We start from the raw sequence: 26,467 nt of genomic DNA, 5'->3' as shown, positions 1-26,467 counted from the left end.
GTAAAGTAAATGAGAGACACAATGCATATTTCTTGGCAAACAGTCTGCTGCTAGGATTAGTCTGCCTCTTGGTTTAGTGGTTAAGAGTGACGGCCTGTAATCTGGAAAGCCGGTTTGATTCTACACTCCACATGCAGCCAGCTGAGTGACCATGGGCCAGTCACGATTCTCTTAGAGCTCTCTCGGCCCCACCTACCTCACAGGATGCCCATTGTGGGAAGAAGGGAAGGCGATGGTGAGCTGCTTTGAAACTCCTTTGGGTAGTGAAAAGCAGAGTATAAAAACTAATTCATCTTCTGATTGCTATCTACTTGAATTTATCTTGTCTGTAGACTAGCCTTTTTTGAAGTATTGCAGAATGGATTTGTTCCTGAGTCATCAAGAGTATTAGCAGCTATAACGTAGAACTAGTGCTATCAAAAGTTCAAGTACTAAGAGTTCCCATGCACAGTTTTGTTTCGTTAACCAGTCAGTGTTAACAGAACAACTAATTTAAATGAACAATTTCTTTAGCTGTATTTCCCAGTATGCACCAAATTGGCTTTGTGTAAGATAAGTCTTAACAGCAGGAAACCAGAGAGGTTCCACATTTTCCTATGTTATGTGTGAAATTAAAATTAAATACTGACACATATAGTGCCATCACCATACAAAGTCTTTATTGGTGTAACAAACATATTTAGTACCAATGAGGGAAAGAGGACAGAAGGAAGAAAGCATTTTGTTAATAGGCAGATTTAATTTACAAGCTACTATAATACTTTGCATTGTCATGTTTTGACTTGCAAAGCCAACTTGGTGTAATGGTTAGGAGTGCTAACTTCTAACCCGACAAGCTGGGTTTGAATCCCCACTCCTCCTCCTCGTGCAGCCAGCTTGGGTGGCCTTGGGCTCTCCAGAGCACTGATAAAGCTGTTCTGATTGAGCAGTAATATCAGAGCTCTCTCAGCCTCACCCACCTCACAGGGTATCTGTTGTAGGGAGAGGGAAGGGAAGGTGATTGTAAGCCACTTTGAGACTCCTTTGAGAAAAGTGGCATATAAGAACCAACTTTTCTTCTTCTATATATTATCTACATTTTGTGATTTTTTTTGTTATAAAATGTTTGCTTTGAGGCATGTAGCACGAGATGGCAGAAAATAATCATATAAAACAATAGAAAAAAGACCCTAATGTGTGTTAAACTGTCCCTTGCACCATTCAGTTCATTCAAGGAATGTGCTTTAGTGGTTATAGTATTCCCCACAGACCCGTTTTATTTTTTTTTCTTAATGCAGTGATCCATCAAGAACTTCCTCTTCTTTTTCTCAGTACCTTGATGTATTGGCTGCACATGTGAACCAGGTGAACCTTATTCGAGCTCGTGTTCCGAAAATTGTGAGTTGAGATTATAATTAACCTATTTTAGATACAGATTAGCAATTGTAGTAATTAGTCCTAAGGCTAGTCCAAGGACTTCTCTCCCAAAGGAGTGAAAGATAAAGGGAAGCGATCGTAGTTCTCCTGACGTGGAAGACCTTTGAAATAAGTTTTCCACTGCATACCTATGGAGGCAGGAAATAATTTTTTCTTCCACTTCCTATCTTCTTCAGTAGTGGTCTCACCTCCAGTTCTTTTCCTGCCTTGAACAGGGAGAGCAGTTCATCTAGGAGCTCCACTATTGATAGAAATCTTTTCTGATTCCATTTTTAAATTTCTAATTTATCTTACCTTATGCCTCCTATGTTTCCCCACCTCCCCCATCTGTCTTCCCCTCTGTTAGAAGCTTGTGGCCACATATAGAAAAGATATCCCTTGGTTAATCAGCAGCATCTGAAGCCAGTGGCCATCTTATACAGCCATGAGTGGTACATATTTAGTACACTCTGGCTGAAAGATGTAGAGATGATTCCTCCCAGAAGATCTGGAGGGCCCTTTCCTGGCCCCAGATTGAGAGGTAATAGGTTTGGAAGACGCTGCCCCTAAACAGGTTGCACCTACTGAGACAAAGAAAGTCCAGATAATCACAAATAAAAGCCAAAGGACCTCACCAAGAATCAACATAAAAACATAAAGCAGAGAATTGGTGCAGGCTCCTGATCAACACAGACCTCTCTGGTGGCATTTTGAGTGTTCACCTGATATATCTTCACCTTAACTGCAGACACCTAATAAGCAAGTAGCCTCACAGACAGTCACAGAACAGGGCACAGCAGCAAAATCCTTTAGTCCCAACCACATGTGAGTCATACTGGGACTCCAGTGTTAACCCCAGATTCTATTCATATTCTGAGAAAAACCTTATGAGAGGCAATAACTTTGTAGTAATAGAGTCATGTCTACCTACCCAGATTATCAGCCCTATGTTTACGACAGTTATAATAGGGAAGTCAGAATATGATCAAAAACCTGCCTGGCCAACCAAAGCTGCCCAAAATAGGAAAATTAATGCCCCATTAAGTATAGATTCTTCAGGTAGTTGCAATAATAGTAAATAGGAGGAGGAGTTTCTCCCCAGTGTGGAACCAGTTGCTGAAGTACAGGTGCTGGAACAATTAATAAGACTTTTCAAGTTGAAGGATTTTCAGAAGCTCCTTAGTAAATATGTGGCAGCCCTGGATCTTTGGCAATCTGAAGCTATAGACCAGGCTACCTCTGCAACCCAGCCTGATGGAGTTGCACTAGGGGATGAAGAGATCTTTCCAACATCAGCACAAAAGTTTTTTCCTCTTCCCCGCTTCTTTGAAAAGAAGATGAAGGCAGAGTGGCAAAAGCCTATGTCCAACGATTTCCATGTTTTTGTAGAAGATCATATGGTCACTCAATATGCCAAGGATATTTTGCAGACTTCTACAGTAGTTGTGCCCATTACAGTTATCCATATGTCCAGATTTTTATCTGAGGATGGAGAAGGCAATATCAAGGGCACACACACACACACAAATTTGCACTGTGCAGAGCACCCAAGGTTATCCTAGTGGCAGTGCAGGCCTCCACTGCCTCAATAGTTTTCCCATGTCTCCATCAGATGGGCAAGGAATATCATTCAATTTCTGCCCATTCAACTGATGTCACCTCCAGAACAATGGCTTATGCAGCGGTGGTAAGAAGAATTCTCTGGCTTTCAGCCTGGCAGGCAGACAGACAACCATTCCAAGACCATCGTAGTGTCCTACCCATTTCAAGGTGACATGCTTTTTGGGGCCCCAGTTGGCCCCAGCAGGAAAAGATACTGCCCATAAATGTCCTGAAGGTGAGAGCCATCCTTTTAGAGCTACAACAGTTGCAAGACCTAGTACGTTAGCCAAATTCTAATCAGGACAGACAACATCATCGCAAAGTTATACCTAAACAAACAGGGAGGGACAAGGCCCTCAAGTCTCCACAAGGGAGGCTACTAGAATCATAAAATGGGCTGAAAGCAATCTGTTGTCCCTCAAGGCAGAGCACCTTCAGGCAGAATGGCTTAGTCACCAAACTCTTCAGGAGGGAGAATGGGCCCTGAGCAAATCTTAAAGCATGTTCAAAATTTCAGGCTATCAGAAGTAAATTTATTTGCTATATTCCAAAACTGACAGGTAAAAAGGTTATTTTCCTGGTGTCATCACTACCTGTCAGAAGGGATTGATTCAATGAAGTGAACTTGGCCAGAAGGCTTTCTCTATGCATTTCTTTCCGTTCCCATACCCCTCAATAACGCAACAACAGGTGTCAATTCTATAGGTGGCACTATTTTGGCCAAGGAGGCCCTGGTTCTCCACGATTCTTCAATTAGCAGTAGAATCACACATGAAGCTTCTCAACATCCCTGTCCTTCTCTGTCAGGGACTGATTTGGCACTCGTATTCAGACTGGCTCAGGCTAACTGCTTGGAAGTTAAAAGGACATAGAATCATAGAATCATAGAGTTGGAAGGGGCCATACAGGCCATCTAGTCCAACCCCCTGCTCAACACAGGATCAGCCCTAAGCATCCTAAAGCATCCAAGAAAAGTGTGTATCCAATCTTTGCTTGAACACTGCCAGTGAGCGGGAGCTCACCGCCTCCTTAGGCAGCCTATTCCACTGCTGAACTACTCTGACTGTGAAAATTTTTTTTCCTGATATCTAGCCTATATCGTTGTACTTTAAACCCATTAGTGCGCTTTTTTTCCTCTGCAGCCAATGGAAACAGCATCCTGACCTTCTCTAAGTGACAACCTTTCAAATACTTAAAGAGGGCTATCATGTCCTCTCTCAACCTCCTTTTCTTCAGGCTGAACATTCCCAAGTCCCTCAACCTATCTTCATAGGGCTTGGTCCCTTGGCCCCTGATCATCCTTGTCGCTCTCCTCTGTACCCTTTCAATTTTATCCATGTCCTTTTTGAAGTGAGGCCTCCAGAACTGCACACAGTACTCTAGGTGTGGTCTGACCAGTGCCGTATACAATGGGACTATGACATCTTGTGATTTTGATGTGATGCCCCTGTTGATACAGCCCAAAATGGCATTTGCCTTTTTTGCCGCTGCATCACACTGTTTAGCTTTACAATCCACAAGTACCCCAAGACAAGTACCCCAAGACATCTCTTATGAATCAAGGGTACTCGGAAGAAGTCATCAATACCTTTTTAGCTTCAGTCTACAGTTCACATCTACAACATGTCATGGAAGGTGTTTGTACATTGGGGATGCCGTAAAAAGGTGCATTATCTCCAGTCAAAGATGTCCTGAATTTCCTGCAGCAGGAGATTATCAAAGGTCTTTGGTCTGCTATCCTATGAAGTCAGACAGCAGGGGTAGCCTTGGTTCAGCCTCAAGTGTACAGTCTTCCAGTTTCAAGACATCCACAAATACTGAGATTTCTAAAGAGCTGCCACTCAAAAACACAGATTTCTGACATGGATGCTCAATACAGTTCTGAAAGCCTTAATCAAACATCTGTTTAAGCCTATTGCAGAGATTCCTCTCAACTTCCTCAAGATGAAAGCACTCTTCCATGTGCTGCCACTTTAGCAAGACATTGTTACAAAATTAGAACTGTACGTGTTTCATAAAGATAGGGTTGTACTATGTACTAATCCAACCTTTTTGCCTGAGGTTAATTCGTTTTTCCACACATTACAAGAAATTTGCTTTCCAGACTTTTATCCAAAGACAAAACTCGAAAAAGAAAGAATGTGGCACATACTGGATATTGGTCATTGAAGATGATATGACAGCTTATTCATTGCGGTATCACCTCCAAATCTGGGTTGCAATATGCCCAAAGCAGTCATTAGCACTGTCCAAAACAATGTATAGTTGAGACATACTAATCACTAAAGCAGACACTACCTCAGGTATTACTGCACACTCCTTTAGGAGTGCCTCAACTAATGCCTCAGTGGAGGAAGTATGCCAACCGGCGACATGGCTGTCACTTTCCATGTTTATCATGCTTAATAAAATCCATATGTACAGTTCTTCTTATACAGAGTTCAGTAGGACAGTGTTCCAGCATGTCATAGACCTGGGAGACATATTTCCACCTGGGAAGTAGACCATTGGCTTGGAAGGTCCCATCTTTCAGATGTCCCCCACCTCAGGAGGGAATGACCATTGATTATTCACTGAGAAGGGTCCTTCTACTCTGAGAAATGAGGAAATTTGATCCCTTCCTTCCATCATCTCCTGTCTTTGATTTCCTATAACGTTATCAGTTAAGGTTATGAGAGTTAGTAAGTTATTCATTAAGAATCAGAATTCATGGTCAAAAGTTCCAAAATAATGTTATTTTTCTTCCAATGTCACTTTCTTTTCTAAGCACTGTTTTTCCTCTTTCATTGTTAACCAGTTCAAAGTTTAGGTGTTAAATATTATGTTGATTTAGTTCTCGGAATCACCAAACTGGAGGTGGGGCTTCACTACTGAAGGAGATAAGAAGTAGAAGAATTTCTTTGCTGCTTCCTTGACTATGCAGTGGGAAAGCCCATCTTCCAGATGTTATCCTACCTCAGGGGAGAAGGACCCTTCTCAGTAAGTTATCAATTGTTGTTTTACAGTCTCATTATGTGACAGTGGCTTAGGTTGGATGTTTAACTTCAAGTGACAAGGCAAAGGTTTGAATTGAAAGGTTTCCCTTCAACTCACTATAATGCTCAGTACCTGCCAGTTTATTAGTTAGAAATGCTTGCTATGATTAAAGATGTATCCATACTTTGTATTCTTCACTGAGAAGGGTCCTTCTACTCTGAGAAATGAGGAAATTTGATCCCTTCCTTCCATCATCTCCTGTCTTTGATTTCCTATAACGTTATCAGTTAAGGTTATAAGAGTTAGTAAGTTATTCATTAAGAATCAGAATTCATGGTCAAAAGTTCCAAAATAATGTTATTTTTCTTCCAATGTCACTTTCTTTTCTAAGCACTGTTCCAGTGGAATTTCATGTCTGATAAAAGATGCATGAGTATTGAGGTGATCACTGTAATTTCCTTAAGGCTACACTAGTTATACCAGGATACCTCTGATTTCAAAGCACAGAAACCTTATCAGACCTCCCCTGGATCTCAATAGTGATACATTATGTCTTTGCAGCCTGGAGTTTCTTCTTTTTTGAAGCTGGACTTCTTAAGAGTTAAATTTTTTGATTTTAACTTTTAAATTCACATTTTAAAAATATTACACTTATATCTTGCCTTTCTTCCATTATTGAAGTAATATATATATTCCAAAAAGGTTTTCCATCCTGGTTCTACACAGATCTATACCTAACCTTCAATAAGGTTACAGTATCATGTGCCTTCCAACTATACCCTTGGGCAAAATGTTTTAGATCATTTTCTCCCCTGGGGCTTAGTCAAGAACAGGCTACTGTGCTTTCCTTGCTGCCAGCTTGACTGCTGATGCAGCTGCTTTCAAATTCCAGATTTCCATAGTTTCCCTGCCCCAGTCCCCTAGCAGAGGCCATGTCCCTCCCTCTGAGCTTCTGAGGATTTTTAAAGAAACCATCATATCATTAGATCAATATTCCATTAATAACAATAAGTGTAACAGGTTCTATATGTTCCCATCTTTTATTTTTAAGGAAGTCTTTAGCTTCTTCCATTGTAGAGGTATGTCTATCCTCATCAGAAGACGCTACAGATTTTTTTTTTAAAGCAGAGAATTCATACAACCAGTTAGGTCTTATTATTATAATGGTATATCAATAAAACAATATGAAATTGATTTTGTTTTTTTTTTAGAAAAATGAAAAAGCCTCCGGTAGTACAGAGAGGAAATGGTCACTGTGGGTACAGAGTCAGGGGAAATGGCTGTCATGTGGGTGAGAAAACCCAAACTTTGCCACCCACACAGCAGCTACCTGAACTTTACTGCAGCTGTCCCCTGAACATCATTGCAAAGGAGGTTGCTTGTTTGTTTCTAATGCTGGGGATCCTCAGCTTATATTAATTTTGATAGAATATAAACGAAAGAAGAAGAATTAAAACAGAAAGTACAAAGATACAAAAATATTGAACCCTCATATAGTTATGATTCACCCTTATTTTACTAATACATTTATTTACTATCTATATAGTCTGTATAGTAGTGCCATACTTCTTTGAATTCTTCTCCTGGTCTGTGGTTGATTATACTGGTTAGTTTAGCCATTTTAGATAATCCTTCAAGTTTATCCAACCAGTCGGTTATCTTTGGTATTTGCTGTTATTTCCAGTTCTTTTCTAAAACTATTCTTGATGCAGGTGTAGCATGAAAAAAAAAATTCAGTTTGTTGAGGAATATTACCCAGCAATACACTTAACAACATATACTCAGGGTACATAGGAAATTTAATATTCATCATTACTTCTAGTGTAGTATGAACTTTTATCCAAAACTTTCTTACGTTTTTACATCTTCACCACATATGGTAAAAGGATCCAACTTTTTCTTTACATTTCCAACACATCATATTATTGGACATTTTACTAATAACCTTAGGCGTAACATACCATCTATAAAACATTGTATACCAATTTTCTCTTATGACATTTTGTAGATCTTACAGTTTTACCCCACATCGTTCCCACTCCTCCAGTGTAATATTACATTCTAAATTCTGCATCCATTTCATCATACAATTCTTAATCTGTTCACTTTGTGTCTCAAGTTTTTAACAAAAGCTTATAGATTTACCCTGTAAATGAGATTTAGCTTGAAATAGAATGTTTTCAAACTCAGTTAAGGAAGATCCCAGGTCCTCATGTTTTAGAAACTCATCTTTAAATCTAGCTATACAGCCACCAGATAGAATCCAAGGGAATAAGGGCTCATCTTCAGACGAGCAGAAAATAGATGCTTTGGAAGGTAGACCTTGTAGAACTGTACCCAACTAAAGTCCTTGTCTTCTCCAGACTCCCCCCTCAAAAATCCAAGAGTTTCCCAACCTGGATGTATTTGCATTTTAATTCGGTAAATTTGCCTGATTTCATGAAAAAAATGTATGTTAGAATCATAGAATCATAGAGTTGGAAGGGGCCATACAGGCCATCTAGTCCAACCCCCTGCTCAATGCAGGATCAGCCCAAAGCATCCTAAAGCATCCAAGAAAAGTGTGTATCCACTTTTGCTGATCCTGCTGATTAATTTTTTTTTTTAAGCAAGAGTGTGTAACTACAAATTCTCATCTTGTGTACTTTGATTGCATCTGTAATTTGAGTCAGATGGTACCATTAAGACCAGTGAAGTTTTGAACGACTGAAGATGGCGCCATCCTAGCCCGGTTTGTGCCGAGCTCTTGAGCCAAGCAGAGGGTCAGGAGCAAATGCACCTGGCAGACCTGAGCAGATATGCAAATCTTGCTCGACAGTCGCCCCAGGAACCGGGAACGGCATCCTGAGGGTCCTACAGATCCGCGGAGACTGAGTTCTCCGGATCGTCGCTGCATGTGCTCAAGGTCATGACGGTGCCCTTGTCGTAAAAAACCTTCTAAGCCTGAAATGACCAGCTGACCCTGCATTCTTCCCAGATCATCTCTTACCAGACTGACAGGAGCCGGAGTCTGCAAAAGTTAAGACTGTGAGTTTTCTGTTTTTTTTCCCCACCAGCCCTCCTCCCCCTCCTCAACCAATTTACAAGGGAATCCTTTCTTCGAACGGGAGGCAAGCCAGCTAAATACACTCGTTAAACAAACAAAGAGAGAGCTTAAAGAAAAGAGAGACTTTAAAGATTTGTTGGAGAGAGTTCAGTGGGGGACGCTGACTTGATACGGAGATCGACAAACTGATAATTTTGGATCGCCCGAACTCCTGTGAGACCTCACGAGACTTTCTGTTTATAATCTGTGACTGCCTAGAACTATGGAAAAATTAACTAAGGCACAGCTTTTTCATTTGTTATGCGAAGGGAACTCAGAGATACTGAAAGCAGTCAACAAGATGGAAAAGGAAATCCAAAAGACTAAGAAAGAGCTCTTAGACAGAACCGACGGTTTGAAAAAAACAGCTGATGAAAACACAACTCAGCCAACAATACATCAAACGAGAATTCAATGTCTGGAAGTTTCTTTTTTTTCTTTTTCTCTCTTCTTTAAGATAATAACAGACTATACCTTTACATGTATCAATAATTACTAGCTCAGCTGGTTGTTTCTTTTTCTCTTTCTTTCTGTAAGCGCTATATATACAACAAAAATTAAAATATTATTAATTAAAAAAAAGACCAATGAAGTTTTATTCAAGGTATTCCAGTGTCGATTTAATAGAGCAAACTCCATTTTACTGTATATATATGTACTTGTTATTTATCAATAAGACTTCTCTTTTTAATATTTATATTGACAGACATTGGGTGGGGGTATGGTTGTATAATCATTCATAACTTTAAAAATTTTCTAAAGCTGCCCACCTAGGAGTTATGCAGTTACCCCACACCCACATGCTTAATAACTGAAGGCTTTACTTTATTCTTTCTTTAGAACTTTTCTGGTGTGGATGTCTGTACAAACCGCCCACCGCTTCTGATAGCTAATGTTCGGGGGTGGCCTGGTGTGACTGCCGAGCAGATATATCAGGAGTTAAGAATCCACTGCAGGTTTGATGTGCAACGGCAAAGAAAGAACCAGTTTCTCTTGTTCGCCAATAAATTTAAAGAGTATGTGATCAGACTTCTAGTCATTACCCCTTGTTTGACATTTTTCTGCTTTCAACTGTTTCTATCCCAGTATTGAGCATTCTTTGCCATATCTACAAATGTGGTTGCAAATGCTGGCAGGGGCTCATGGGAATTGTAGTCCGTGAACATCTGGAGGACCACAGGTTGACTACCCCTGCTCTAGAGCATTTTTTTCTTCATAATGGCCAGTGTGTGTGGAATACTCTTTGGAAGGAGCTGCATGTTGCTAACCTGAAACAGCCTCCACAGAATTGCTTGGGTTGGAGAGGTTAACACCTTTCACTTTCCTTGCACTGTAGTTTCAATACAAACTGTGGTGCATGTACATGCTACCTAAGGGAGGGGGGAATGCTTGAATTTCAAGTGTCCTGTCTGGTTTGTTTCTGAGGCTGCTGCTATGAAGAACAAGGATCAGGCAGACAAGCATAAAATTACATGAAGGACATGCAGTATCTGACTCTTCCCATTCTCAGGGCTTTTGTCTTCCTTTATTAAGGAAAGGAAGATTAATAATGCAGTTCTCCTACTCCTAGTTTTATGGGCAGGGTAGCATTGGAAAGGGCCAGAAGACTTTCTTTAATGCCCAACTATACATCCTAGGACTTGAGCAGCAACAGACTTTTCCTCCCTGCTATGATATCAAAGATGCAGGGAAGCAGAAGACATCTACTGCCTGCTCCCCTCTGCTGTCTTTTTTGCTGCTTTGATTGGTGGGTATGTGGTATGTGTTGGACAGCAGGAGGAGAAGGCACTATATAACTTCTTTGTGTTCATACCGAGACCTATGAGAGACAGAGAGAAAGCAGGATTTGCATGCAATTCAGGCATTATTTGGTTGATGGGGGATTAGGAGAAGACTGCCTGTTGTGGAGAAGGGATGGCTGATGGCTTGAGGATGTACCTGTAGCGAGCCTTGCTTCTTATACACATTGACCTCTGCCAGTAGAGTAATTTTTCCCACCCACCCATTCCACTATGGTAAAGCAGGTAATCCAAATTAGCCATGTGGGAGGCAGGCCTGTCCTAAGGAGAAGACCATTTGCATGGGCTGATATAACACACCATCACTTTATGGGATTCCAACTACTAGTGTTTAGCTGTCTAAAATTGTGTTTGGCTATATGTGGTCTGCATTGCTAAACGTATAATCGCTTATTATTACAGCGTCAAGTTGGTTCTGAAAATATATAAAACTCATCCCAATCTGCAGATTTCTCTCTATCACCACTGGAGGCATTCGACACGAGTAAACTGCTTCCTTCAGTAAGTAGGGATAACTTATATGACATTTTTTATAACAGAGTTATGGAATGTTAGAGGAGGGTTCCTGCCCTTCCCTAATGTAGTCCCAATCCAAATGGTGATATGTTCTGATCTTTCAAACCATAATTTGGACATGCATAGGGGCATCACATCAAAATCACAAGATGACATCGTCCCATTGTATACGGCACTGGTCAGACCACACCTGGAGTACTGTGTGCAGTTCTGGAGGACTCACTTCAAGAAGGACATAGATAAAATTGAAAGGGTACAGAGGAGAGCGACGAGGATGATCTGGGGCCAAGGGACCAAGCCCTATGAAGTTAGGTTGAGGGACTTGAGAATGTTCAGCCTGGAGAAAAGGAGGTTGAGAGGGGACATGATAGCCCTCTTTAAGTATTTGAAAGGTTGTCACTTGGAGGAGGGCAGGGTGCTGTTTCTGTTGGCTGCAGAGGAGAGGACACGCAGTAATGGGTTTAAACTTCAAGTACAACGATATAGGCTAGATATCAGGAAAAAAATTTTTCATAGTCAGAGTAGTTCAGCAGTGGAATAGGCTGCCTAAGGAGGTGGTGAACTCCCCTTCACTGGCAGTCTTCAAGCAAAGGCTGGATACACACTTTTCTTGGATGCTTTAGGATCGTTAGGGCTGATCCTGCGTTGAGCAGGGGGTTGGACTAGATGGCCTGTATGGCCCCTTCCAACTCTATGATTCTGCCCTCCATTTGCAGGTTTCTTTTAACATAGGTTCCCTCTAGACATTGTGTGTATTTACAAAGTAAGGTTGGAACTTGGTGCTAACTATATTTGTCAGATTTTCACACTATAGAAATGGAAGAGAAAGTGGAGAGGGATCTGCGTTTTCCCAGCTCAATTTTGAGCCACCTCAAAATGATTTAAAGCTTTCAGGTTCTGGATGTGTAGTAACACTGCAGCTTCCCCAAGCACAGTAATAATCATAGCAGCTCTTGGGTCTATTTATTCCTTTTAATTGCTGCTGAATTCTAATTCATCATCCATCTTGTCGTGCAGTCCCACATTGGGACTGCGCTTGCGCAGGCCTGCCGCTCGGAACTTCTTCTAGCTAAAAATCTCCAAAGAGGGCGCTCGCCCACACGATCGCACATGTGTGGGTTTTCCTGCCTGCCGATCACATGACTACCCGGCGGAGCGCCCACCCTCCTCAGTTCTCTTGTAGCTGCTGCGGATAGTGGATGTCTTTTTCCTTTCGCGATCGTCTCTAAAGTTTTTTCTACCAACAAATGATGGCTTCTAAGGCTGTCTATAAGAAGTGTAGTCAGTGTGCTGTAAAAATGGCAGTTACTGATGAGCACGATCACTGCCTGAACTGTCTCGGTGAGTCTCACATTATGGCTTCCTGTCCCGTTTGCCAGAAGTTCACCCCTAAGGCCAAATCGGATAGAGCCGCCAGATTGAAGGCGGTGCTTTGGGAGAGGGCGCTTTCTGCTGATCCCCTCTAAGAACCCAGTCGGAACTGACTCCTTCCAGGTCGGTGTCCAAATTTCCATCCGTCTCTGGATCCGGCCCCCCGTTGGTTGCATCATGTGGGAATGCGCCGAAGCCTTCATCCAACCCTCCTAAGAGACCCGTCCTGGCGTCTGAGGCTGATAAAACTGTGGCAAAGCCTGCTCCAGTTGCTTCGGAGAGAAATGCTGCAACAGATCCACCGTTGAAGAAGACGAAAAAGTCCAATCACAAGGACAAGTCGTCGGCTTCTGAACCTCGCCCTACTGGAATAGTTCAGCCTATAGCCACACACCCCTTCCGTGAACCTCTTACTCAGCTATATGTTCTGAACATTCCTGAGGAACCACCTTCGGTGGCTCCTCCTCGGTCTCGTTCAGCCCCCCCCCCGGTAACATGGAGGCCTCCGTGTACTGTTACGATGGGGGAGTCCCCAGTCTATGTCGGGCAATGGGACCACCCTTTGGAGGAAGAAGAGGAAGATCCCTCACTTGATTTTCCTGACAGCGCTTCTATTATGGTCTCAGCTGGACCATCTACAGTTCTAGAACCTGTAGGGCAGGGAGACTCTGATACGGCATCGGAACCTTCACCTGATGACTCCATTTCAGACCCGACTGCAGCTTCTCCTACAGAAGATTACAGAATGTACGGAGAACAACTCCTCAGAATGGCCAAAGCTGTTGAGCTAGATGTCTTTACCTCTGATGTCGGACCCAAGGATAAAATTCGGCTCTATTACAGTACACCCTCAGTCATTGCCTTACCCATCATCCAAGGTTTCGAAGATCTAATGGTTCCGATCTGGGACAAGCCAGCATCGGTCCAACCAGCTCCTATAGGTATTGAGTCCTTATACAGGGTCAAGCCTGACTCCTCGGAATACCTCTCGGCTCACCCGTCTGCTTCTTCCTCCATCATCGAGGATATGCAGCTGAAAAGAAAGCAAAGTCAACGTTCTGTACCTGTGGACAGAGAGAGTACACGCCTGGATACTATTGGACGCAAGGTTTACTCTTCCTCGGCCTTGAGTTTCCGTATTGCCAACTATCAGGCTTTTATTGGTGCCTACCAATTGTGCCTATGGGAAAGCTTTTTGAAGTACATTGAGTTACTCTCTGAAGATCAGAGAGGGCTGGCTCGTATGATCCAGAACGAGGCCATCGTGACCTCAAAACAGGGCATTAACTCTGGGAAGCATGCTGCCGGTATCGCGGCCAGGTCTATGGCTTCTGCAATAGTTCGTCGTCACTCCTGGTTGAGGAATACGTCCTTACCTCTTGATGCAAGAATCAAGGTGGAGGACATGCCTTTTGAAAAATCTTCTTTATTTGCTAATTCCACCGATGATTTCCTTTCCTCCTTGAAGAAGACTCGTCAATCTGCGAGGTACCTAAGTTCCTTTCCCCCTTTGCCGGCCCAACATTTCCAATTCCAATGCCCTCAACAACAAGCCATATTACCCACAAAGGTCTGCTGCTGCTCAACCTCAGTATCCTCCCCGTCCGGGTCCTCCGTCATTTCAAGGGAAGAAGCAGGGGCAACGACAACGCCCTTTTAACCAGCCTTTTAATCCTGACCGTCCTTCTCAGAAATTCTGACTATACCCTCTGGAGGTTCCGTCAGTCCCCCTTTTCAGGGACCGTTTGTCCTGTTTTCATGGGTCTTGGGTCCGTATTACTCAGGACTCTTGGGTTTTGTCTATTGTTGCGGAAGGCTACCGCTTAGAATTCCAGTCATCCCCACCTTGCACTCCTGGTTCTCTTGCACCTGATAACCTCTTCCCTGAGCTTACGGTTCAGTTGGGTGAATTGTTAAAGAAAGGAGCTGTGGTGTTAGTTCCCACAGGTTTATCTGAGTTCGGTTTCTTTTCATGCTTTTTCCTCATGGATGAGAAGGACGGAGGTGTCTGTCCCATCCTTGATCTGAGGGGATTGAATAAATACTTGTATGTCTCCAAGTTTTGCATGGTTTCTTTGCCTCCCTTAATTGAGTCATTGAATAATGGTTCATGGTTTGCAGTCTTGAACCTCAAGGATGCCTATGTCCACATAGGGATTCATGAATCCTACAGGAAGTTTCTACGGTTCTGTCAAGGTTCCTAGGTCTATCAATACACAGTCCTCCCTTTTGGTCTCGCCACGGCACCTCGAGTTTTTACAAAGTGTATGTAGTCGCCTTTCTCAGAATGAACAGGTTAACAATTCTCCCATACTTAGATGATTGGTTATTAGTTGGGACTTCAGCTACAGAATTAGCAGACCATATAGACTACGTCCTTTTCCTATATGACCTGCTTGGTCTGGTTGCGAATAAAGAAAAATCCCGCTTAGTTTCTACACGTCAGGTTGAATTTATCGGGGCTTTGCTGGATTCTATCTAGGGTGACTTCCTTTTTATCAATGATAGGTTCCATAATTCGGAACTGATGGCAGTCAGCCCGTACTTTTCAAAGGGCCCTTGGCCTGATGGCTTCCGCTACGGCTGTCGTTCCCCATGCTAGATGGCACATGAGATGCCTTCAGGTCTGGTTTATATGGAGATTTAATCCCTTGAGGCACGAACCCTTCCAACACTTCACGGGCCCCCAGATCAGTTGCCCGTTCTCTTGATTGGTGGATGTCTACAGGAAACTTACTACGTGGAGTCCCCTTTGGTCTATGGACCCCTGAGGTTACCCTTACCACGGACACTTCACTTGAAGGTTGGGGTGCATATTACGGGGAATTTTCGGCCCAGGGACAGTGGTCTGTTGCCAAACGTGATCTCCATATACATTTGTTGGAAATTCGAGCAGTACGTTTAGCCTTAACCTCCTTTTCAGATCTGCTATGCCACAAGAAGATCCTCCTCAGAACGGACAATACATCTGCAATGATCTATATCAACAAGCAGGGGGGCACAGGCTCACTGGCCCTATGTATGGAAGCCCTGAGGGTGTGGGAAGTCCTACTATAGAGATACCTGCAGACCTGAGGGCTATTCATATAGCGGGAGCCTTGAATATCAGGACAGACAGACTCAGCAGAGTCTTTACCCAGGAGTATGTTTGGTCCCTCAATGACCAAATCGCTTCCAAGCTATTTGCCCTGTGGGGGAGCCCACGGATAGATCTCTTTGCGAGACCTTGGTCTGCGAAGGCACAAGAGTTTTGTTCCCCGGGGGGGGGGGTGGATCGATCCCGAGTCACTGGGGGATGCGTTTCAAATCAACTGGGGGATGGTGCCTTGTTACGCTTTTCCCCCACTGCCATTAATTCCCCGAGTGCTAGCCAAGATGTGTTTGGCCAAGACAGACGTGATTCTCATCACTCCTTTTTGGACACGGCAGCCTTGGTTCATCAGGCTAACGTCCATGGCGACCGGGGGATGGATTCAACTCCCATTGGATCCAGCCACCCTAACTATCATTTCCGGGATGTCGCCGGGCATGCACCGGCTCCACCTCACCGCTTGGAGGATTCACCCGAGGTTGGATCCCTCCCCAGTGCTGTGAGACGTGTCTTGTTGCATTCCCGTAAAGATTCCACGAGACGTAATTACCACAATAAGTGGGTTAGATTCGAGAGGTGGTGCGCATCTCGCTCCTTTTGCCCCTTCTCCTGCCCATTGCCTCAGCTCTTATTATATTTGTGGGAATTGGCACAGTCCGGTTTGACTGTACGGTCTGTTAAGACTCATTTGGCCGACCTAGCTTCCTACCATGTTGAGGTAGAGGGCACTTCTATATTCACTCACAAGTTATCTAAATGTTTTTTGCAGGGCCTTAATAATATATTCCCTCCCCGTCGCCCTCCAGTCCCTCAATGGTCTTTGGACGTTATCCTCCAGGCCTTGATGAACCCTCCATTTGAACCGTTGGGTTCTATACCTCTATTGTTTTTGTCAATTAAGATCGTTTTCCTAGTAGGTATCACCTCCGCTAGGAGAGTTAGCGGGTTGGCTTCTTTCAGGATAGATTATCCATTTCTGAAGTATTTTCCTTCCAGGGTGGTGCTTCACTCAGATTGGCATTTTCTGCCCAAGGTAGTGTCTGCGTTCCACCTTTCTCAGGAAGAGTTACTTCCCTCGTTCTTTCCTAACCCTGAGTCCCCAGGGGAAATAAAGTTACACACACTAGATGTTAGAAGAGCCATTCTTTATTATTTAGACAGGACCAGGGAGTTTAGGAGGTCCCAGTCTTTATTTGTTATTGGGGAGCTAAGAAGGGGACTAGGGCATCTTCACAGTCCCTCTCTCAGTGGATAGTGTCTGCAATTCGGTCTGCATATAGCGCCGCTTCCCTTCCATGCCCATTGCTCTTAAAGGCATATTCTCTGAGGGCTCAGGCTTCTTCGGCTGCATTCCTGCGACATCTTCCGCTCCAGGACATCTGCAAAGCAGCGACATGGTCGAACGAGAGCACGTTTATCAAACATTATGCTATCGATTTATCAGTGAGAGCCGACGCTCGTTTCGGAACAGCTGTCCTGCATTCCCTTTTTTCGTAATGGACTCACCCACTACCAAAGGTGTTTAAGCTCGTGAAGGTCCCAATGTGGGACTGCATGACAAGCGGATGATGAAAACAGAGTTGCTTACCTGTAACTGCTGTTCATCGACGTCTTGTGTGCAGGCACACATTCCCTCCCTCCTACCCCGCTGAGTCCTATTGTTTAATTTCAAGCTTGTAATTTTTTTACCAGCGGTGGATAGGAACTGAGGAGGGTGGGCACTCCGCCGGGTAGTCACGTGATCGGCAGGCAGGAAAACCCACGCATGCGCGATGGCACGGGCGAGCGCCCTCTTTGGAGTTTTTTAGCTAGAAGACGTTCCGAGCAGCAGGCCTGCGCAAGCGCAATCCCAATGTGTGCCTGCACACAAGACATCGATGAACAACAGTTACAGGTAAGCAACTCTGTTTTTTATGCATATGCTGTATTAATTGTTCTCATGTCCAAGGCAGCTTTCTTTCATGGAAGAGGGTCAAAACAAGAAGTTTCCACAGACAATCTCTGTGTAATACTATTTAAATATCGAATGGAGAAATGCCCAGATGCACATTCACACAATGTTGATAAAGTAATGCTGTGCAAATCCAAACTAAGAACCTGAAAGGAGAAAGTTCAAGTTTATGCCAGTTTGTAAAGTCAAATTAAAGGATGGCAAATCATTTTCAGGGGGACTACATGTTGCCTTTTCTATTGGCATATATATGTATGTTGACATAAGTCAGCCTTTTTCAACCTTTTGACTATGGAGGGGACCCTGAAATAATTTTTGAGACTTCGAGGAGCCCCAGAAGTGAAGTCATCTGGCCACACCCCCAGAAGTGACATCACTGCCCACATGTTTAGTTCTCCTTTTGCTCTCTCCCCCCATATTCACTACTACTATAGTAGCTGTGCCTCATGTAGGCTAGAAAGAAGAGTAATAACTGATAAGTCAGCCTGGGCCGCTCCCCCCAATACCACACTGCTTCGGAGTTCCCATGGACTCCCAGGGATAGGGTTGTGTGTGTGTGTGTTTTTGTACATCTTGTTAACTAAGTGTCCTGTTTTCCCTGCTACTAACATGCTAATGTGGGAGAACTGAGTGGATAGCTGCTGCATAAGGAGCTTCAGGGGCTCTAAAACTCAAGGCAAAGAGAAAGTGGCCTATCTGGAGGGCTGGATGGGAGGACTGTCAAATGGTAATCCTAGTGTGGTAAAAATGTTTCCTGTGGTTGTTTTTTTGTTTTTCGTTTCAAAAGGGAGGGGAGAGACTCCACACTTCAGTGCTTGTATGTCTCTTGGTTTATGTTTATTATGTCCCAGGCTGTACAGGCTATGTACTTTGCACAACCATGTTTAGAACTGTGCAGCTTTCAATGCTAGAAGGTGCCAGCTTTTTGTAAGACTTTGTCCACTTCTGTCAGTATGTGTGGCAGAATAATCTTCCAAGCACTGCATTATGGCTTGATAATAGAAGACGAAGAATATGAGGGTTGGCCATCCTGAGTCTAGATAAAAGTCAGTGTTCAGTCGTATTTTCCAAAAGAGCATGGATGTGAGGGGAGAAGAAGATGGGGAATGTGTACATGATTGGTCTAGGTAGAATGGGACAATTCTGTGCTTAATTTTACTTTGAGTGCTTTAGAGCACAGAGATGGATTGAAGTGTCTTGGTCAAGCTATGAGTGCTAAACAATGTAGAGATTGAAGGTTGGGAAGTGGGGAGAGGAAAAGATGTAACATTTTTGTACTAGCCCAAGAGCTGACGCAGGGGAGGATAGAGGAATGTTAACTTTTGAGGCTAATGGACTTTGGATATTTTTGTTTTTCAGAATTTGTGGCATTGTAGCCTCCTGGTCTCTCCTGGCCTTTCTGCTAGGAGGCTCTTCAAGTTTTGCTTTGTAAAACATCTACCTGAAAACTTTCCTGCTTTATCGCCTCCCCACCCCCAATAAACAGTACTCATAGAAAACTGAAATAGTCGTTTTCTGTTATGTTCTGTTAAATAGTAAATCAGAAAGGAGCAGTTGTCAAGGAGGGAACACGATTCTTTGTAGCAAAGAATTTTTTAAGAGATAAAGAATTGATATGTAATCCAGGTTTTCTCTCCCAGGATTTTGGAAAGGGTCCAGAAATGGGCAATATCTAATATCTAGCTCAACCTTTCTCAACTTTTTTACCATTGAGAAACATTCTTCAGGCTTTGAAAAACCCCAGAAGTGGCACGGTCGTGCAGAATATAGTTGGGAAACATACCTATGTACACACATACCTGCCACCCAACCTCTCCATGCCTGTCACTGGCCTTTGGGTGGGGGGGGGGAGCAGGTTGACATGACCATATATAGTCATATCACCTGCTAAATGTTTAACGCATTTTAAAAATATATTAAAAATTAATGAACTCTAGGGCAATCAAGAAATCCTGGTTGAGAAAGCCTGATCTAACTGATGGGAGTAGTTACTGATGAGAGCCAGTTTGGTGTAGTGGTTAGGAGTGTGGACTTCTAATCTGGCATGCTGGGTTCAATTCTGCGCTCCCCCACATGCAACCAGCTGGGTGACCTTGGGCTCACCATGGCACTGATAAAAGTGTTCTGACCGGGCAGTGATATCAGGGCTCTCTCAGCCTCACCCACCCCACAGGGTGCCTGTTGTGGGGAGAGGAATGGGAAGGTGACTGTAAGCCGCTTTGAGCTTCCTTCGGGTAGGGAAAAGCGGCATATAAGAACCAACTCTTCTTCTTATTCTTATTCTCTTGGCAGGCTGCCTCAGGGTTGGGACAGAAAAGAGGTGCCTGAAGGATTTCGATTCAGGATGAGATTGAGAAAGAAGTCTGCCAGCCACTATTAAGCCGTACAGTGGCCTGGGGGGGGGGGGATGTCAGGCAGGGCAGATGCTCTTTTTCTCAACAAAGATGCTTCTGTGACACCCATTTTCCGTGTAAGAAGGCATATTCTGGAGATGAGTCAGTATATAAATGGCTGCTGGCACTCCCAGAATGCCTTGTGATGGTGGTCTGGCTTCTCTTCCCTAGACCAGCATGGGTCTCAGTGGCAGCTCAGTGCAGGGACACTTGGTGCCAGTCCCAACAATGTGGGTTCTTGCCTGGGGTAACACCAGCTTTTCATTTACCTGCCTCCTCAGTATTCAGCTATATTCATTTATTGATATTCCACCTTTCTGCACTATGGAGGCCAAAGCAGTTTCTGCTCCATTTTATCTTTGCTTTATCTTTAATCTTATAGCTAGTGGTTTAACTATTGGGATCTTTCTGCATTCTGCCAGTCTGAACTGGGACCAAAGAAAGAGACAATGATATGGTGGTCCTTTTTCTAGATTATTAGAATACTGTTTCATAAATGATATGACACTCATCTTAGAAAGTCCTTTACTTGTGTAAGGTTTCAGACCTTCCCTTCTAGCAGGGAACTGATAGCAGAATGTGTGTGCATGTATGCGTACATGCATGTAGAAATCCTTGACACTATGGCAAGTCTGGAATTTATCAATGTCCTGAGACGCCATAAGAAGTTATGTTGACACTGGGACATGGGTTTTCTATGTGGGTGTATTAGAAGTAAAAAGCAGTATCTGTCATATTTATTGTGCATCAGGGAATGCTTATCAATAGTCCTCTGGGTATAGTACTTTCCATTTGCCTTTTGATGCTGAAGATGTATTCAGGCCACTTCTTGGTCTTGTTCTGTTGCTGTGCTTGAATTTTCTTCTGTATGCTTCAAGGCACTCTCAATGAAAATATGGATGGATCTCTGCTGCTGTCGAGAGGCATTTAGGTTGTCGAGAGGCATTTAGCTGCACTGGATGAGTTCAAGTCCCCTGGTCCGGATGAAATGCACCCAAGAGTACTCAAAGAACTTTCCAGAGAACTTGCACAGCCCTTGTCCATCATCTTCGGAACCTCTTTAAGGACTGGAGATGTCCCAGAGGACTGGAAGAGAGCAAACGTTATTCCGATCTTCAAAAAAGGGAGGAAGGATGACCCGGGAAACTACAGACCAGTGAGTCTGACCTCTGTTGTGGGGAAGATAATGGAGCAGATATTAAAGGGAGCGATCTGCAAACATCTGGAGGACAAATTGGTGATCCAAGGAAGTCAGCATGGATTTGTCTCCAACAGGTCCTGCCAGACCAACCTGGTTTTCTTTTTTGACCAAGTAACAGGTTTGCTGGATCGGGGAAATTCGGTTGATGTCATTTACTTGGATTTTAGTAAAGCTTTTGACAAGGTTCCCCATGATGTTCTGATGGATAAATTGAAGGACTGCAATCTGGATTTTCAGATAGGTGGATAGGGAATTGGTTAGAGAACCGCACTCAAAGAGTTGTTGTCAATGGTGTTTCATCAGACTGGAGAGAGGTGAGTAGCGGGGTACCTCAGGGCTCGGTGCTCGGCCCGGTACGTTTTAACATATTTATTAATGATCTAGACAAGGGGGTGGAGGGACTACTCATCAAGTTTGCAGATGACACCAAATTGGGAGGACTGGCAAATACTCCGGAAGATAGAGACAGAGTTCAACGAGATCTGAACACAATGGAAAAATGGGCAAATGAGAACAAGATGCAATTTAATAAAGATAAGTGTAAAGTTCTGCATCTGGGTCAGAAAAATAAAAATCATGCCTACTGGATGGGGGATACGCTTCTAGGTAACACTGTGTGTGAACGAGACCTTGGGGTACTTGTGGATTGTAAACTAAACATGAGCAGGCAGTGTGATGCAGCGGTAAAAAAGGCGAATGCCATTTTGGGCTGTATCAACAGGGGCATCACATCAAAATCACAAGATGTCATAGTCCCCATTGTATACGGCACTGGTAAGACCACACCTGGAATACTGTGTGCAGTTCTGGAGGCCTCACTTCAAGAAGGACATAGATAAAATTGAAAGGGTACAGAGGAGAGCGATGAAGATTATCTGGGGCCAAGGAACCAAGCCCTATGAAGATAGGTTGAGGGACTTGGGAATGTTCAGCCTGGAGAAAAGGAGGTTGAGAGGGGACATGATAGCCCTCTTTAAGTATTTGAAAGGTTGTCACTTGGAGGAGGGCAGGATGCTGTTTCCGTTGGCTGCAGAGGAGAGGACACGCAGTAATGGGTTTAAACTACAAGTACAACGATATAGGCTAGATATCAGGAAAAAAAATTTCACAGTCAGAGTAGTTCAGCAGTGGAATAGGCTGCCTAAGGAGGTGGTGAGCTCCCCCTCACTGGCAGTCTTCAAGCAAAGGTTGGATACACACTTTTCTTGGATGCTTTAGGATGCTTAGGGCTGATCCTGCGTAGAGCAGGGGGTTGGACTAGATGGCCTGTATGGCCCCTTCCAACTCTATGATTCTATGATTCTATATCTGGGATTTTTGGAGTAAGACCTCTTTTAATAGAGGAGTCTGTTGATTCAGGCGACAATAATACAAAGCTAAGAGAAATGTATAGCACATACCTGAGCATTTTTGCAATCGTAATCTAAAATACCTTGTAGTAAGTGACAGACTCAACAGGGATCAAAGAAAGAGCCACTGATATGATGTTTCTTTATATTATTTATTAGAATGTACAGTTCAGTTATTCCATTGGCTTCTTTGTAGAATGAAATGGACAGATGACTGTGTGAGTGTCTGTCAGCATGCACGTAGAAATCCTTGGCACTATGTCAAGTCTTGAATTTGTCAACATCATTAGATGCCATAAGAACTTCTGTTGACACTGGGCTATGAGTCTGTGTGTGTATTAGAAGTATCAAAAAACAACCAAGATTAGCTGTCATGTTTATAGTGTATCTGGGAATGTTTATCAATACTGCTCTAGGCATGGAACTTTTCATTTGCCTTTTGACGCTGAAGACGTATTCAGGCCAGTTCTTTGTCTTCTTGTGTTCCTTTGCTTTTATTTTCTTTTGTATGCTTCAAGGCACTCTCAATGAAAACATGGATGGATCTCTGCTGCTCCTGATTCTTCCACCAGCCAACAAGAAGATATATGTATGGGCGGCCATTACGGTAGATCATCTCAAATAAAACAAAGACCACGAATAAATCTGGACGATATGTAGGTGGAATCCAAAACTGTAGGAAGTTAACAATTCTAATTGGTGCCCAAAAAACAAGAGTCCAAACAATTGTAGCCATAATACTTACATCAAACCTTGTTGGAAAATTCCTTGGCAATTGCCTCTGAATTCTGGTTAAATGGGCCACAATGGAAAAGACCACAACAGCAATAAAGCTCATGAAGTTGCAGATGAAGTGGAGGATTGCTATAGTATCACAGTTGAAAATTTCGTTTGTAAATTGAGCTGAACCGCAGATAAAATATTCCAGCAATGTAATTCCCAAGGAGAGTGCCCAAAGAATGCTACACATGAGGGCTGTAAATAACTTCGGTCGGTGAGAGTGATAACAGACTGGGAAAAAGAACATGAAATACCTTTCAACAGTAATGACTGTTAAAAAATAGATGCTGGCATCGTTTCCCAAAAAATTTGATATGTACCGTAAAGATGATATCAAAGATGGAAATTGTGTGGGTCTAAAATAAAAAATGATATCTATAAAATAGTTGACTATTATAATCAAATCAGCAATTGACATATTCAGAAGGTACATGGTGAGACATGTCTTATTGATCCTGCAGCTAAGAAGGTAGATGAGCATTCCATTCCCAATTATTCCCAAAGCACAGGTAAGAAGACCTAGGATTGCAAGTAGAATGTGCGACTTATCCCCATCTTGTGGTGGACTCATACTTTCCACAGATCCATAATCAATGTGAGGAGACAGGTTCTTTCGAGATATCATCACGAGCAACTCAGGGTTTATAGTAATTATTTTCAACCTGCTGAAATAGAATACAATATATTGTTATTAAAATGTAAAGAAGTTTTTCAGTATAAGCAGAAAATCCTGAATAGGATAGTTATTACACTGTTAGTCCCCTGTAGAAATCTGATATGGAATCTCTAGCATAATACACCCACTCTTCGAGATCAAGCCCTGCCCTTCAGTGATTTATTGTAGAGCTGAAGAAGAACTGAGGTTTCTTTACACCCCACTTCTCACTACCCAAAAGAGACCCAAAGCACCTTGCAAACACCTTTCACCTTCCTTTCCCCACCACAGACACCCTGTGAGGTAGGTTGTGGCCAAGAGAGCTCTAACAGAACTGTGAAAGAACAGCTCTCAGAGAACTGTGACTTGCCCAAGGTCACCCAGCTGGCTGCATGTGGAGGAATGGGGTATCAAACCCAGTTCTCCAGCTTAGAGTCTGTTGCTCTTAACCACTATACCACACTGACTCTGTAGATTGCCAGTTCTCACTGTAGATGTGTTGTACTTCATTCCCATGAAGAAAACTATTCAAAATACCAGGAAATCACCAGAACAGAAATTTTCTGGTGGTGGTGTATTTTCCACCGTTGTATCAGCAATATGAGGAGACAGGCTCCTTCCAGATATTACCCTGAGCAACATCGGGTTTATAGACATTTTTTTCAACCTGCCAGAATTCAATACAATGTATTGTTATTAAGAAAGACATTTTGCAACATGGACAGTAAACACAGAAAAATATTGCCATGAAAGCCTAGCTGGAGAAATCTGCTGTGGTCTTTCTTTGTTTCAACAGCAGACTCAAAGCATAATACACCAACCTAGAAATTTCCCACCAGATCATGTGCCCCAAACCCCATTCCTCACTGTAGAGTTGACGAACTGGGATTTTTTCATATCCCACTTTTCATTACCCAAAGGAGTCCCAATGCAGAATACACACACCTTTCATCTTCCTTTCCCCACCACAGACACGCTGTGAGGTAGGTGGGCCAGAGAGAAAGAGCTCTAACAGAACTGCTGTGCAAGAACAGCTCCCAGAACTGTGACTTGCCCAAGATCACCCAGCTGGCTGCACCTGAAGGAGTAGGGAATGAAACCCCATATGCCAGATTAGACTTTTTTACTCTTAATCACTACAACACACTGACACTGTAGATATCCAGTTTTCACTGTAGATGTGTTCAGTAATTCATTTCCTTGTCAAAAATAATGCAGAGATAGAATCTTCCATCTGATCTTGTTTTTGAACTCAGTTGCCCCTGCTTGATCTTCTGGGGCCAAGAGATGCTGATTCTACTGCCAGAGTTAGGCCATCTGCTACTGGAGGCTCAAGGCATTCATTGTAAAAATGCTTCTATTCCCAATTCAGGGGCTGGGTGAGCCATGGAAGGAGTATAGGCAAACTGTCAGATGTTCAGGCCAAGCAGGAGCAGATACCTTGGGGGCAGTGGCTGAAGGCAGGATGGGTGATGCAGATAGGTAACGAGGGAAGATGGGGAGGTCTCTCCCAGTGTTGAGTTCCACGGAGTGAAGGAAGTCATAAAGACTTCAAGTCTGTCTAGAGAACCCTGTTGGCTCTCAAGCATCACCTGTTTTTCCAGGTCAGGAGGCCCACATTCTTTCCCTCAACCAGTGACCCCCAGAAGTACTGGTAATTTGAGATATGTGCTTGATCCACCAAACATCTGGCTTGAGGCCCATAGTGGTTGACACAGGCACCCTTAATTAGATTCATAATGTTGTGGCAATTGAAAAGTTTGGCATTTTCCTCCAGTTGATGAAGAGATATAAGTTAGAAAAATCAAACCTTTGGTAGGTTCACCCCTAAGTCCTTTTCCAATTCGTCTGATAATGCAGTTCTTCACAAAAGTGTAATGCTCTAAATGCAGGAAAGATTTTACTTTGAGAATCTCATGACCTAAGAAGAACTCTTAGGCATTGCATCACAATTCTTCATTCTGAATCTGTTTCAGTTCAGTTCAGGTCAGCTTCTGGAAGGTTTAGGTACTATGAATTCTAGTACCCTCCTGGACCATGCCCAGATGCATATTCCCACAATGTTGAGGCCGTATGGCTGTGAAAATCCATCGTGAGATCCTGAAAGAGAAAAGTTCAAGTTTCTGCCAGCTTGTAAAGTCCAGCTTCTAAAGTCTGAATTCATTTCAGGGGGCTTCATGTTGCCTTTCTAATGGCATGCTATGTGTATCTACAGGGGAGAGGGGGATGCGTATACATCTCTCTTGTTAACAAATTACACTGTTTCCCCTGCTGCTAACCTCTATGCTTTAGAATCAGAATTG

General features: G+C 43.2%; 2 protein-coding genes across 8 annotated transcripts in view; one reads left to right on the top strand and one right to left on the bottom strand.

The window, feature by feature from the left end:
• Nucleotides 1-23,409, top strand: part of PNLDC1 (PARN like ribonuclease domain containing exonuclease 1) — a 49,606-nt gene extending 26,197 nt beyond the window's left edge. For 4 of the 6 annotated variants that reach the window (XM_077348351.1, XM_077348341.1, XM_077348333.1 and 1 more), the window contains exons 16-19: nucleotides 1,278-1,377; nucleotides 9,899-10,074; nucleotides 11,260-11,358; nucleotides 19,146-19,275. In XM_077348351.1, the coding sequence (XP_077204466.1) occupies nucleotides 1,278-1,377; nucleotides 9,899-10,074; nucleotides 11,260-11,358; nucleotides 19,146-19,218 (448 nt within the window). In that variant the 3' untranslated portion in view covers nucleotides 19,219-19,275. Of the gene's footprint in view, nucleotides 1-1,277; nucleotides 1,378-9,029; nucleotides 9,621-9,898; nucleotides 10,075-11,259; nucleotides 11,359-19,145; nucleotides 19,276-23,247 lie in introns of those variants that run through there. The other 2 variants (XM_077348370.1, XM_077348360.1) reach the window with 2 other exon arrangements.
• LOC143842971 (proto-oncogene Mas-like) lies at nucleotides 22,868-26,081 on the bottom strand. 2 transcript variants are annotated; one of them, XM_077348382.1, is made up of 2 exons: nucleotides 25,975-26,081; nucleotides 22,868-24,174 (listed from the first exon to the last, which is right to left on the bottom strand). In XM_077348382.1, exon 2 carries the CDS (start codon nucleotides 24,132-24,134, stop codon nucleotides 23,187-23,189), a length of 948 nt encoding a protein of 315 aa, XP_077204497.1. In that variant the 5' UTR covers nucleotides 24,135-24,174; nucleotides 25,975-26,081; the 3' UTR covers nucleotides 22,868-23,186. The 2 variants fall into 2 exon arrangements, with proteins under 2 accessions (XP_077204497.1, XP_077204508.1); XM_077348393.1 differs by having other exon boundaries at nucleotides 22,868-24,171.
• Between the last annotated feature and the right edge of the window lie 386 nt (nucleotides 26,082-26,467).

Source organism: Paroedura picta, chromosome 1, assembly GCF_049243985.1.
Source record: "Paroedura picta isolate Pp20150507F chromosome 1, Ppicta_v3.0, whole genome shotgun sequence".
Classification (NCBI taxonomy): domain Eukaryota; kingdom Metazoa; phylum Chordata; class Lepidosauria; order Squamata; family Gekkonidae; genus Paroedura; species Paroedura picta.
This window is presented reverse-complemented; position numbering and strand designations above follow the sequence as displayed.